The sequence below is a fragment of the Squalius cephalus genome (assembly GCF_949319135.1).
Source record: "Squalius cephalus genome assembly, chromosome: 16".
Classification (NCBI taxonomy): Eukaryota; Metazoa; Chordata; class Actinopteri; order Cypriniformes; family Leuciscidae; genus Squalius; species Squalius cephalus.
In genome coordinates this window covers 9,809,705-9,824,476 of record NC_137137.1, presented here as the reverse complement: position 1 = coordinate 9,824,476, position 14,772 = coordinate 9,809,705, and the positions used below count along the sequence as shown (strand labels likewise).

Sequence of the window (14,772 nt, the reverse complement as noted above, 5' to 3'; positions counted from 1 at the left end):
AGTGTGTGTGTGTGTGTGTTTTAGAAACTGCTAAACGACATGGATGACTTTGAATTAGACATGTTTTATTCCCTCGCTACAAAAGAGAGAGAAAGGGGGAGGATTAGGAGGAGAGGAAGTGAAAAATACAGAGGCAGGCAAGGAGGGCTGAGTTTGTGTGTGTGTGTGTGTATATGTGTGTGTGTGTGTGTATATGTGTGTGTGTGTATATGTGTGTGTGTGTGGGAGGGTGGGTGCGCATGTGAAAGTGTTTGACATAAACATTTGATCCTCTCTTGGTGCTTTTTCCTGCTCCTCATAAAAAAAATAGTGAGCTGCAAAAAAATCTCCTGCTCTATATGACATACTTATAAATGATTCAGATTAGTGCTGTCCAATTAGTGTGTTCATTTTGTATGATGAATATGGAAACAATATATATTGACCATGCAATTTTTTTTCTATTTGCTCATTTATACTTTACTCATCTGCCACAATAATGTCTTTGAATTATATTCTTTCTTTGGAATTTATTTATTGATTTTTTTCTGTTTGATTTATTTATTGAATTTTTTGCATTTATGTTTTATAAAATATGGATATGTTTGCTTAATTGCAATTTGTTCACTTAATTAATCTGCATATTATGTTATTAATTTATTTTTTTAAAGTTAATCGATTGACAACCTTTATTCAAAAACAGCTTTATTGAAAGTGAAAATTGATAAATGCTAGAAATGTTCTCTTGTCTTCATTTGCGACAACTGATCTGTCGATTTAATGTGTTAATTTAATAGAATGAATTCATTATGGCAACAAAATAATGTACCACTTTCTTTAAATTATCTTTATTTATTTATTAGCAAATATTGATATTTGTGAATTGCACTAAGTCTGCATATTATGTAATTAATTAATTTAAACATTTAAATAGATTGACAAACTTAATTCAAAAACTGCTTCATTGAAAGTGAAATTGAAAAAGGCTAGAAATAAGCTGTTCTTTTGTCATTTGGGACATTACTCTGTCTAACCCACTTATACTTCAGATTTTAAGATGCCAAATTCATATCAATCCTCTTTTCTTTTCCGAAGTCCAATTATAATTTTAGTCAAGAGCTTTTACACCAAGAACAGTCGTAATTAGTCTATTAAATCAAGACTATTTTCCACTCTATCTCTGACATTAAGAGTTAAACAGGCTGTATACCTTTTATGCAAATTACTTCTGGCGTGATTGGCTAAACTCTTCGCATATTGAAGAGATTAAAGATTAACAACACCCACACCGCAACACTCATATAGGTTGGTATGTAAACATGCTGATCATGACATGTACATAATTTTGAATACTGAACAACGTTTTTGCTGCTTCCTTTTTTTCAGCTTAATAATCACAACAACACAAACAAAGGCTTATTTAGATGCTTCAGTAGCTATATTCAGTCATCAGTGGCAGTAGTAGTATTTTCAAGTCTTTAGAGAGTAGAGAGTCTTCCCTTACATTCCCGTGATATTCCTGCTGTATCTGGGATACGTGGTGCACACGCTCGGCCCTGAAGGCCCCTTTCGCTCAGCTGTGTTAAATGTTTGCTTTTTGTTGGGAACAATTGGTTGGGTTTAAAGTTTAATCCACTGTCCTGAATGGAAGCCCGATACGTGCAGACTTGATGTGTTTTAAATGGGTGCAGATACACATTGTTTCTCTGGCACTGCGTTTGCTTAGCAGCGCTGGCTCGATATGTTCAAAAAGTCCATGGGGTGGAAGCTGTGTTGGGATTCAGATGCGAAAGGGGGAGAGAAGAAAGAGATATTTATATGAAAGATTGCACAGATTTCTAAGAATAACGATATAGCTTCAGGTGAATTCATGATGTTGTTCTTTGATCATTTCCTGCTGATGGTGCTGCCTTCTAGTCGTCCTTGAGGAAGATCCTGAGATTTTGGTCAGAAATAAAACAGACGCGTTGGGAAATGTAATACTTCTTTCTCTGTTTTTCATTCCCTGTCAGAACACAGGAAGTCTTTTGTGCTATAGTTCAACAAAAAGCCAAAGATTAGGTCTTGATAAGCGGCTGGATTTCAGATAAGTCGCTGCCTCGCAAACTAATTTGGTTTTGTTAACAGTTTTTGTATGTGCATTCTTCCATGGACAGATCAGCATACTAAAATATTCTGACAGTGTTTCCTACACTGCACTTCAACACTACTGAATCTACAGCGCAAAACAGCCCAAATTATAGAATGAATAGGCCTAACTCTTTTAATGATCCGGCCCTTTTTTAGTGAAACAGACGCAATGTGACCAGTGAAGTTTGGTTTCACAATGAATGACTCTTGTGAGCCGGTTATTTTTAGTGAATCAAATACATGCAATGCAATCAGTATACTCTGATTCCTGAACAAATGACTCTTATGGGCAGGATCTTTTGAGTGAATCAAACACATACAGGGCAACCAGTCTGGTTAGAGAATGACTGACTCTTATGAGTCTCTTCTTTTTAGTGAATCAGACATATAGCTTACAACTAACTGTAAATCATTGTGACTGACTTGTTACTTTGACAAGGTTAGGTTAAAATAATACACATTATACATTTTGCAAGTACTATTAAAAAAATAGTACCTCTAAAACACATTGAAAAGTCATTTAAAAGTCTGTAATAACACAATAATAGTTGTACATATAATGTCATCATTTGGTAATGGAATTGCATATCTTCCCCCCCCCCCCCTAATATTTATATTGTACTAAAATAATTGTTAATGGAATCATTGATGAACCAGAACGGTTCAACTCTTTCCCATCCCTAATCATAATGTGTATTTCCCGGTGCCAGCTTCAAGCTTTAGATGATGTGTGCTACTTTCAAGCCCTGATTTCCGAACATTTAACCCCAGTTACATAAACTGAGCACCTGACAGAAGGCGGCAAGAAAATGTAGGTCATTCATCAGGGCTTCAAAGATACAGAGAAATCACTGCAGCAGGTGAACATCTCCTTAGATGGTGAGAAACCTCACCGGCAGCACAGGGATCATGACATGCTCACAGAGCTGTGAAATAGAGTCGAGGAACACGGAGGAAACGTCAAGCACTGACAAGAAGAGCATCTTATATCCACTGAGTCCTTCTCTGAGGGTTTGTTGAAGGTCCGTTAAACCAGATGATGCTCAGTTATCAGCTATGGCAGAGGGGAAACTGTCAGTGGAAGAGTATGCCCGTTAATGAAAGATTAGCATATTTTAATAGGATTATGCTACATGTAGCACTGAAGTCCTGCTGTTAGAGCCCCCTGGTGGACGCTTTGCATATCACATGCACAGAAGACTTTGACCTAGCATCTTTCTTGGTCTTTCCCATGTCCTCCTTTTCTGTATTTATTTTGCAAATCATTCCACAGTTTTGACCGGTATTATTTATTATATTTCTGTCTTTTTTTTAACTGTAACATTGTGTCCCTTTCAGACTCTTGCTCATTTTCTCTCACCGGCAGACAGATGGAGAACCTCACAACAAACTGAGCTAAAGATATTTTCATTTATTTATGACTCACAGGGCATGTGTGTGAGCAGGTGTGGGTGTGTGTGTTCTTTTGAAACCTTATTGTTGGTTACAGCAGTCAGCAGAGTCCTCTGATCTGCCGAGCTTGGATTTTAAACCAAATTCTGTTGAAATCATTAGCTAGGCTTTAAGTATGTACAGATGCTGAGCGTGTGTCATCTAGAATGTGTTTAGCAATACATAAAATGTAAATAATACATTGATACAAGAAGATGCAGGATATTTATCTGATCAACGTCATGTCAGAAATTGTTGATTTTTGCGTACAGTTCCAATGTTTATGCTCACCAAAGCTGCATTTATTTGATCAAAAATATAATAAAAAAATGGTAATATTGTGAAATATTATTGCAGTTTAGAATAACTGTTTTCTATTTTAATATATTTTATTCCTGTGATGGCAAAGCTGAATTCTTCCAGTCTTCAGTGTCACATGATCATGGAGGAATCATTCTAATATGCTGATTTGTGCTAAAGAAACATTTAATATTATTGTGCTGCTTAATATTTTTTTTGTGGAAACACTTTCTTTCAAGAACAGAATTATTTAATGAGTAGAGAAAAAAAAAGTGAAATATAAAAAAATAAAAAAACATCCTTATTGTCACTTTTGATCAATTTATGAATCCTTGCTGGATATTTAAAAAAAAAATGAAATCCCCAAACTTTTGAACAGTAGTGTATTCACGTCACCATGCTTTATTTCAACTCAATTTGAATTCAGAATTCATTACTCAGCTCATGTGTGCCATCTACTCATGTGATATCTGTAAGACATCCCTTTTCTTTCCCAGTTTACTTAAGTTTGTTGTTAATAGATTAACTCATTCATGAAGTGTTTCGACTTGCTAAACTCATCACAGATAACGATAGTCTAACTTCAGTAGTCGTGTGTGTCTGTGTCTCTCTCAGAAAGCGTACTGTGGCCACTGCAGCGAGAGGATATGGGGACTGGGGCGTCAGGGATACAAGTGTATCAACTGCAAGCTTCTGGTCCATAAACGCTGTCACAAGCTCGTCTCACTGACCTGTCAAAGGCATATGGTGAGTCTTTTAGTCAGCTCTAAAAATATTCATCATCTGTCTGTTGTCACTCTGAGTCTTAATTCAAAAGTCAGACTTGAAAGCATAAAGAAGTGAAACATTTGACTTGCAAAATGTAAAAATCATTTTTCTTGCATTTGTCATTTCATTCAAATAAGCACATCCTCCGCTGTTGAGAAGCTCATCACTGTTTCTTTGTCATGTTTTATTGACCTTTTAAAAAAGAGTTTGTCTCTCTTCTCACTTCTCAAGAGTGTTGTTGGAGTTTTAAACAGTGTTTCAAGATAGCCCTTGTGGAATTTGTCAGATGATAACACTGTCTTTGTCAGTATTGAATTGACCTGATTTTGTGCTTACTTAGAATTTCGAAATCATAGACTGAAAAACTGTAACATCAAACATCTTCACAACACCACCTTCTGTTTCCACAGGGGTTTCTGCATGTCAGAAATTCAGTATGAAATTCAACATTATACTCTCCTGATTTATTTACATGACAGAAGACATCAGACCTCTGATTTCCTACATCCGATGTTTTTCGAACAGAACCCAAAACTGATGAGCTTTACAGTCTGACTTTATCCTCATTTTGTGAAGACATTCTGTCATTCGCCTGCCTCCTTTCATTATAGTTCTTTTTCTCTCTCTATCTTTCTCTCAAAAGTTTGTCATCATTTCGTTGTTACACATTTATGGTCTTGAGTTTTGACTTAGCTATCTATCTATCTATCTGGTTTAAAAATTTCCTTTGTAATAGAATTGGAAACATTGCTATATGTGACCATGGATCACAAAACCAGTCACATGTCACACTAGCCAACAATACATTGTATGGGTCAAAATTATCAATTTTTCTTTTATGCCAAAAATCATTAGGATATTAAGTAAAGATCATGTTCCATGAATATATTTTGTAAATTTCCTACCGTAAATATATAAAACATTTATTTTTGTAAGTGAATGCACCAAAATCGCGAACAAAAATGGACAATTTTAAAGGCGATTTTCCCAGTGTTTCGATTTTTTTGCACCCTCAGATTCCAGATTTTCAAATGGTTGTATCTCGGCCAAATATCTGATATCAAATATCATATATTATTTATCCAGCTGTCATATGATGTATAAATCTCAATTCATAAAATGTACCCATGTGACTGGTTTTTTGGTCACATATTATTATTGTTATATATATTATATTAATGTTTCAATAATATGTTAATAATAATAATAATTGTCTACTTGATTCATTTACTTTTTGTGGTCAAGATAGTTTGAAAAGTTTCAGAAACATTTCAAAATATGGCATTTTGTGAAACAGTATTCAGTGGGAAATAATGTAGAACATGGAATAATTGTATCCATTGTGTTTTAATTGGATTGTGAAGAGCAAACTGTGACGTTGGTTAACATCATTTTTTGTTATTTCAACAGATAAGAAAATTCATTTCAGAGGTAGAGAAAGTTATTAGATTTTGATAAAAGATTATGAAAATCTCTTGCACTAGGGACCTTTATTAAGAAAGTAAATAGGTTTTGGTTTCATGTTGGGATAAGTGAGATTCTGATTTGGAGTCTCAAAGAGGAGAGGGGGAATAAGACATTTGAAAAATACCTTGCCCGTATCATCTGTTTTTTTCTGTGCAGGATCCAGTCATGCCATCACAGGAGCCGTTGGTAGATGATGATAAAAGTGGAGAGGAAGTGGAGCTCCCCCCTGAGGACCCTGAAGAAACAGACGCAAGTAGGTCTCCATCTCCACTGTGTGCATGTGTAAATGCTGTTTTTGTGGGGGGTATTGGGGTCATTCTGTCCTCTATCTGTCAGAGGGCACTGCTGACTGTGGTAGGATACTGTAGTACATCAGGTGTGAGTAATGTCACATTGACCCAGTTGAGAGAGAGAGAGAGAGAGAGAGAGAGAGAGAGAGACATGCTCATCCCTCTGAGACAGTCCAGTCTGTGGCTCCCCCTGCTGGAATCTTATAGCATTACACATTAAACATTTCTCTTAGTGATTTGTGAAAGGAAATTGTTCTTTTGAATTTGATTAATTTAAAGTGCTCCTATTGTGCTATTTTAAAGGTTCTTAATTTTGTTTTGGAGGTCTTCTACAATACGTTTACAATTCATCCAAGGTCAAAAAACACATGAAATTTCTCACAATATACATTGCACATCACCTAATTTCTCAAAGAGTCAAAGAGAGCTTCAGTCTCTCTAAACCCCGCCTTTCCTGTGCTCTGATTGGCCAGATGGCCCAGTCTTTTGTGATTGGTCTACTTCTTACAGCGCGTGTTGGAAACGAAATGCCCATTTCCATATCTGAATTTCAGCTCTGGAGGCTTCCTCAGTGCTTGCTCAGTGGTATCGAGGAACGATGACGCCGTTTTTTCCGTATCAATTCCATTGTGAGTCCTTATCTTTTTGAAGTGCGTGCAAAGTTGATTCACAGCGCAGAAAACAGCGTCTTCTTGACATGTCAGCAACACGAACCAAACTCTTCCAGGCCTCAGCTACATCTACAGTGTTTGAGGGCGGGTCAAAGTACACGTCATTCGCGGGCAGCCAATGAAGACCATAGGCTGGCGCTGTACAAATTTGTTACATTGTTACGTAGGTATGTAACAGGAAGTAAGACAGGATTTGCTGACGATTCGTTTCAGTTCAGTTCAGAATCGATTCTTTCTTTTAGGAGTCAATAACTTTATCTGCTGTGCACTTTGACCTTTAAAACTTTACAGACATTTTACATTCACACGCAGCTACTATATTACACACTCCATGAGAGGTCATATAAAAGCATAATGGGGCACTTTACACTAATTTCAAAACTTTTGGAAGTGATTCAACTGTAAGGGGTGGACTTTGTTTGGGGGTTAAACTGTAAGTTAGGTTTAGAACAAAAAACAACATTTGATTTATTTAATCTAATTCAAAACATACAATGTATTTTAGTGTAAAATGTTTTTTGGGAACTTTTCTGAGTGATGAATCGAACTAATCCCGTTTATTTACAAAAAGAATCCTGGCAGCTGTGGTTGCCAGAATAATTATGTAAAAAATACAGTACAAATGTAAAAATATTTACAGAATAAAAACAGTATAAAACTGTAATTTGCAAATAAGAAAATTGCGATTTAAACCGGTAAATCCAACAATGCACACTGCTACTAAAATCTATATTGTGCCTTTAACACACACTGACAACCACCATGATAATGCAGGTGGTAAAAGAGCAAACTACATGAAACGTCCGGTTAAAGTTTTTACGGGAACTTACTGTTAACCTATTAAAAAGAATTTCCTGTAGCGTAATTTTAACTGCTGCATAAAGCAATTCACTATAATGAAAATGATTAAACTTCCCAATCCCATTGATTTAAAGGGGAAAAATGTCATTCTTTTCAATGTTAAAATACTTTCTTCTATCTTCTCCTAATATATAGATTTATATAATAATAATAATAATAATTGCTGATAAGTATTATTATTTCTGAGTGATGCATCAAACTAATTAATGAATCTTTTTTTTTTACTACTGCATTGAAATGAACTGTCTGAAAGGACCAGTTCACGAATTAGACCAACCAATTCACACTGCTGTGAAACGTAAATGGGATTGTTTTTTTTTTTTATTATTATTGAAAAACTTTATCCTATACTCTCTTAATATATACATTTAGAATATTAATAATTATTATTGTTATAGTCATTGCTGATAATTATTGTTATTTTATTCTTATTTCTGAGTGATGCAGCAAAATATATATATTTTTTTTTTATTTATTTTTTTTTACGTTTTTCTAAATGAACCAATTCACTATAATGAATCAGACTTGCTTATCCAACTGCTGTGAACTTTAGGAAACAGTGTAAAAACAAAACTGCAAACGTAAGTTCAAAAAGACAAAATATATAGAATATTTGAAAAAGGAAGTTTCAATGAATAACACTACAGAAAAAAAATGTAAAGGACAAGAAAATAATAAGAAAGTCTCTCTTTCTCTGTCTCTCAGTTCCAGTCCCTTTCTTAGCACACAACCGGAAAGTGGAGAAAGCTGAAGATGACACAGAGGTAAGACGCAGCTCATAACTGATTATCCCAAATTTCCACGAGGTTTCATTCGCTAATAATCATATCATATACAAATGCTCTTACTCACATTCTTTATATCTACTGTTTAAAGGAATGCATGTAACATGAAACCTCACTGTATGTCCGCAGCATTTTCGAGTTTGTCCAAGAGAAATGTTCAAACAGTTTGGACAAAAGGTTTCCGCTGTGTGTGCACACAGGATCTGAAGGCGGTGGTGGACGGGATCGAGGGGATTCAGATCTCTCAGTGTCTCGGCCTGGGGGACTTTGACATGATCCGGGTCATCGGGAGGGGCAGTTACGCCAAAGTGCTGCTGGTCCGACTCAAGAAGAACGAACAGATTTACGCCATGAAGGTGGTGAAGAAAGAGCTGGTCCATGATGATGAGGTAACAGCCTGTGTTGTCATGCTGATGAGACTTCTTCAGTTTTATCATGGTGTCTCAGTGTCTTTGCTGCACCTCACAGATCTGGGAAAATGCAGGACGTTCTCCTATAGTTTGGACGTGTGATTGTTGTGTAATTGACACCAGTAGGTGGTGCTGTGGGATTGTGCTCGTTTTAAATTGCTTAAGTGGTTTTCACAAGTTTATTCATACTAAAGATAAAGGCACTTTGTCCTTATTGTTTATCAGACTTTTTGCCTGTGAATTATATATATATATTTTTTGTGTCCGTATAATATTTTTAGGAGCCAAATGAAGCTCCTCAATGAGCATGGCATTTAAATAATTAAATAAATACAATAAAATAAAATAAAATATAAAAGGACACTTCTGCAAATAATAAGAGAAATAAATTAAAAATTACTATTTTGGAAAGATAGCTAATTTATATAATGGTCATAAGAGTTGGATTACTCACTTTGTCACAACATCATTATATGCGTCAATTCAGTTTTAAAAGCAGCCTGGTTACGCCCACATTCAATTTTCTGAGAAAAGATATTGCTTTGTTTTGTATATTTAGATTCTTGGTGATTAATTTCACTTTGAAAAATGTTAGAATTTATATCATATATTAAACGTTTTATATAGTTGAGTATATGTAGTTTTTTTATTGTAATGCACTAAGAAATGTAATGTAATTTATTTTATTACATTATCGTTCAAAAGTTTGGGGTCAGTGAATTTTTTTGAAAGACATTTAAAAAAAGACTTTAAAAATTAAATAAAAAACGTTTTTTTAGAACTTTTAAACGTTCTATTCGTCAAAGAATCCTGAAAAAAAAAATGTATCGCGGTTTCCACAAAAATAACTGATTTCAACATTGATGATAATAAGAAATGCTTCTTAAGCATCAAAACAGGATATTAGAATGACTTCTGATGGGTCATGTGACACTAAAGACTAATGATGCTGAAAATGTAGTTTTACATCACAGGATTAAATTACATTTTAAAATATATTAAAACCGAAAAGAGTTGTTTTAAATTGCAATTATATTTCACAATATGACTGTTTTTCTGTATATTTGATTAAATAAATGCAGCCATAATGATCATAAGAGACTTCTTTCAAAAATATAAAAAAATCTTATAGACCCCAAACTTTTGAATATTAGTGTATTTATTTAATATAGCCTTTAAATGCAATGGGATTTGACTTTATTCTAAAAAGCACAATATAACATTGAGAAACTTTTTTGTTTTGTTTGTAAAATCAAAGAGAAACCGAGTTTCTGTGCACTATAGCATTAGCGCTATCTCTTTCTTTCTCTCCCTGTAATGAAACCTGATATGTGTGAACAGGCATCAAATAGAAAGACAAACTGAACTCTACAGCTATTCATCACAATGTAAACTCTGTACAGTCAAAGCTATTGTGTCTTTGTAAACTTGGCTCGCTCAGGAACATAAAGCCACATGGCTGTCAGCTAACGCACATGAATGAAGTTCACGAAGAGCAGAGGTCCTTCCAGAATGACAGAGACATGCAGTTGAACTCTGAATATGCACAAACAATGTAATTGCTTCCTGGAAGGCAGGCGTTCCTTCAAGGAATGTGTTCTCCTTTTCTTATACTGAACTGGTACATGTGTGTTCTGTGTATGTTGTGCAGTCACACTTAATGAGGCAATTTAATGATGCACTCGGTTTGGCATTTTATGCAACAAATGCAGTTTGACATGATGTACTTAAGCAATAACATACGTGCTATATTGTGAATATAGTCACATAGAGTGTTGTTCAACCCCTTAAACTTTGACTACATTCACAATATGGATCCCTGCTGGTTCTAAAAAAAAAGTCTTAAATTCAGTTTAATCAAACTTAAGGTCATAAAATGTCTCAAATGGTATAACAGAAGTCTTATCATTTTAACAGGTCTGAAGAGGTTTTGTTGACTGAAATACAGGAATCGGATTATTAACTTTCAAAAGGTTATGATGGAATTAAATAAATGTGAGCAATGCATGTTTAAAGTCAAAACGTGGTGCTGCTGTACAACAATAACCTTTTTATTGCCTTTCTTTAAACACACTATTATCCTATCAGCATAATCCAATTCGTATGTATATTATTGATATATTAATATACTAATTTCAGTGCATAAGTATATATTGAATAAAATATCTAGAGTATTTTAAACTTGTAGTTACCCTGTTTTGCTAATATTCTGTTCTTGATGAATGTTAAGTAAAAGAATCTGGGATATATGATTTATTCTGAGATTGTATTATGTATGGGAATAATATATTAATTTTATTTGTGCAGGTCTTAAAGTCTTACATTTAAAGTCTTTTGCTTCTATAAAGGCGTTATAAAAAAATAAAATATTACAAGTGAGCTAAGGATAATATTTTTTTCTCTATGGAGACTGCGCAGTAATATACGTATAATACACATAGCTATTGGTCAAACATGTGTTTTGCATCATAACTGCTACTATTGTGTTTATTTTAGCTTGGCTAGAATGCTGTATTGACCTGTCAGCATCCAGGACTGGAACTCTCCGTTTTCTAGTTAAAATTATTTTAGACAACATTTTTTAATTTCTTGTCTGATTATCATATATGCATTTATGCACCTCATATGAATTGAGAGAGATTTGTGCATGAATAAACTGCAGACTATTAAGGTGGTTAAAAATTAAAAACGCAAAAAAACTTAGAAAAATGCTGACTAGTGACAGTACTTAAAATACACTTCCCTATAATACATTCATATTAATTTTAGCTTAAAATCCTGATGATGAACAACATTAATGAATTAATTAATACCCATGTTATTTGTCGATTACAATAAGGTTTATTATAGTTAACCAAAATTAAAAAGTAAAAAATTTCATTTATTAAAATAAACATTAACTGAATAGTTAATAGTATAAAAAACAGAAACGTATTTTATTTCAGTTAGTTGTCAAAGCAACATTTCTCATTTTAGTTTAGTTTAACTTGATGTAGTAAAATAACTCAAACTAAAAGTGAAATAAATAATGATAAAAAAAACTATATAGACATAAAAAACTGATAAAAACTACATTTACTAAAATAAATAATAGTATTTCAATGATAATAAAATAATGCATTATACTGGAAACATACTATGTTAGAGGTCAGAGGTCGGTGTTATTTGACAAGACAAATATTTATGTTCTCGATAGGCTGATAGCAGAACGATTGGCTATTCCATTGAGGGGAGAAAGATGGTAAGATAGAGAAAGAAAACAAAGAAAGATGGAGAAATGTAGGAAGAGAGAAAATTAACATACAGTATATCATCTGTTTCTCTTCATGTCTTTATGCTGACACTGCTTTCCTGTAATCTGTTTTCCACTCGTCCAGGAAATTAAATTGTTCTGGTTTTGGAAATCAGACTGTGTGTGTGTGTGTGTGTATGTGTGTGTGTGTGTGTGTGTGTGTGTGTGTGTGTGTGTGTGTGTGTGTGTGTGTGTGTGTGTATGTGTGTATGTGTGTGTGTGTGTGTGTGCGTGTGTGCGTGTGTGTGTGTGTGTGTGTGTGGATAATGTTTTGCCTACATTGTGGGGGCCAAAAGTCCCATGAGGAATAGCACATAACTTATTAAATATGCTAATTAAAAAAAAAAAAAAAAAAACCCATACAAGTGTCTGTTAGTGTTAAGTATAAGGTCAGGGGATAGAAACCATCATTAGCTTGGTTTAAAAACAGTATTCGCCAATGAAAACGTCCAGACATGATAGAAAAACAAAGTGTTTGTTTGGGCTGAGATGTCTCATCTCACCCGTAGCCTCTCAAAAGACGTTCATTGTCATTTTTCAACTTTAGTTATTGAGTAACAGACGTTCTCCGGAGTTCTTTGAGCTGATTATAAATATTGCTTAATGTTAAAGTGTTGACAGAACAAAAATACTTGACTTTATCAACACATCACTGAGCCGTGTCTTCACACCCAGAGACATTCTCAATACAGATGTTTTGTAACATCCTGTCTGGACGGTTCTGTGAAACGAAAGCGTAATCTTGCTTCTGACAGATAGAAAATGAGTGTTAGGTGTACATTGGAAAGATACTGTACAATATATACCTTTAATGGCTTATCTTGTGATTTATTTACATGTCTGTTTCTCTTTTCTCTGTTGTCTTTCCTTTCTGCACTTTTTAAAGAAGAAGAGAAAGGTGCTTTTCTTCTTTTAAATCTGAGATTTGACTCCCCAAAGTGACAGCATGCAATAGTGCCAAGTGTTTTCCGCTGTTAAACGATCAATAGCTGAGGTTTTTCTCAGAAAACACAGGCTTGTTTTTTTCTTTATCCTGAAATAGTCCCCCAGTAGAGGCGGTGAAACATAATGTCCTCTCCTCTAATTCTTAGAAAGCAGTGAAACAGATTCCTGTCATGATCATTTGCAGTTCATTATTCATGATAAGGCAAATGTCTCTCTCTCTCTCTCTCTCTCTCTCTCTCTCTCTCTCTCTCTCTCTCTCTCTCTCTCTCTCTCTCTTCTTGGTGTAGGACATTGACTGGGTCCAGACAGAGAAACACGTGTTTGAACAAGCATCGACCAATCCATTCTTAGTGGGACTTCACTCTTGCTTTCAGACAGAAAGCCGGTAAGAGGAGAATGTATTTCATTCACCAAAGCTTTTTGTAATAGCACACTTAAAATAAGAAATCTTCGCCACGAGAAAAAGTCATAAAATGTGTAACAATAAATCACAATGGACGTTTTTGTTAAACTATGGCTGCATTCACAAAAGCGTTTGAAATTGACAGCGGTGTTTTTTCACAGATTTGCCATTAAAATTGCACATAAAACTTCAGGTATGAGCGGATCAAATAATGTCTGTATGAACAGGAAACCAGTCAATGGTGATAGCCATGTTTACGGCCTGTAACCATGGCAACAGATAATGATAGTAAATATTGTGTCTTTTCTTCTGAGCTATTTTGGGCATTTTGGAACAATCCTGCTGTCTTCATTCCCTCTGAAATGCAGCCAAAGCTTTTTTCTTTCTCTTCCACCGAAACTCTTAACAGGATTTTTTTTTTCTTCTAGCTGTTCATCTGCACAATTTCACTATTTACTGCTGTTTTTCATTACTTGAGAGGTTGACAGTACTAACAATAGTGAGAAATTACTCACAAGTTTTGTAAATCGACTGGAAAATTTAAGGTCTCTGTTATAGAACATGGTTGTCAATCTTTTCATGACCAAACGTAGTGTGAACGTACAGTGTAGCCAGTATATCTCTCACATACAGCACATCTGAAACAAAAAAAAACTATAAAGAAATGATGAATGTCTCCTGCTCTCCGTTCAGGCTGTTTCTAGTGATTGAGTATGTGAATGGAGGAGATCTTATGTTCCATATGCAGAGGCAGCGGAAGCTTCCAGAGGAACATGCCAGGTATGTGCAATAAAATAAAAAAAAGATTGATTGATTTGATATTTTCCATTTAGATTAGGCCTAATTTTATGTGGGATAGGATGGATGGATGGATGGATGGATGAATGAGAAAAGTAACAATGAGTTCCAATGAAGTAGTTCACTAGATGAAAAATTCTCAACTGGTGGTTTGCTAGCCAAAAAAGGGGTTGCAGGTCTGTTCAGCAGCAACTATAAATATATAGATAATACCATATAGACTAAAGGCCCATTCACACCAA

The 14,772-nt window shown here is 34.6% G+C and overlaps 1 protein-coding gene across 9 annotated transcripts in view; it reads left to right on the top strand.

Moving 5' to 3' along the window:
- The window catches only part of prkcz (protein kinase C, zeta), a 104,702-nt gene that overhangs the window by 63,844 nt on the left and 26,086 nt on the right, over nt 1-14,772 (top strand). For all 9 annotated transcript variants that reach the window (XR_013823914.1, XR_013823915.1, XR_013823916.1 and 6 more), the window contains 6 exons: nt 4,456-4,587; nt 6,232-6,328; nt 8,603-8,661; nt 8,883-9,071; nt 13,617-13,714; nt 14,426-14,512. Coding sequence is in view for 5 of the 9 variants with exons in the window: in XM_079897362.1 (XP_079753488.1) it covers nt 4,456-4,587; nt 6,232-6,328; nt 8,603-8,661; nt 8,883-9,071; nt 13,617-13,714; nt 14,426-14,512 (662 nt within the window). In the remaining 4 variants the exon portion in view is untranslated. The remainder of the gene's footprint in view (nt 1-4,455; nt 4,588-6,231; nt 6,329-8,602; nt 8,662-8,882; nt 9,072-13,616; nt 13,715-14,425; nt 14,513-14,772) is intronic.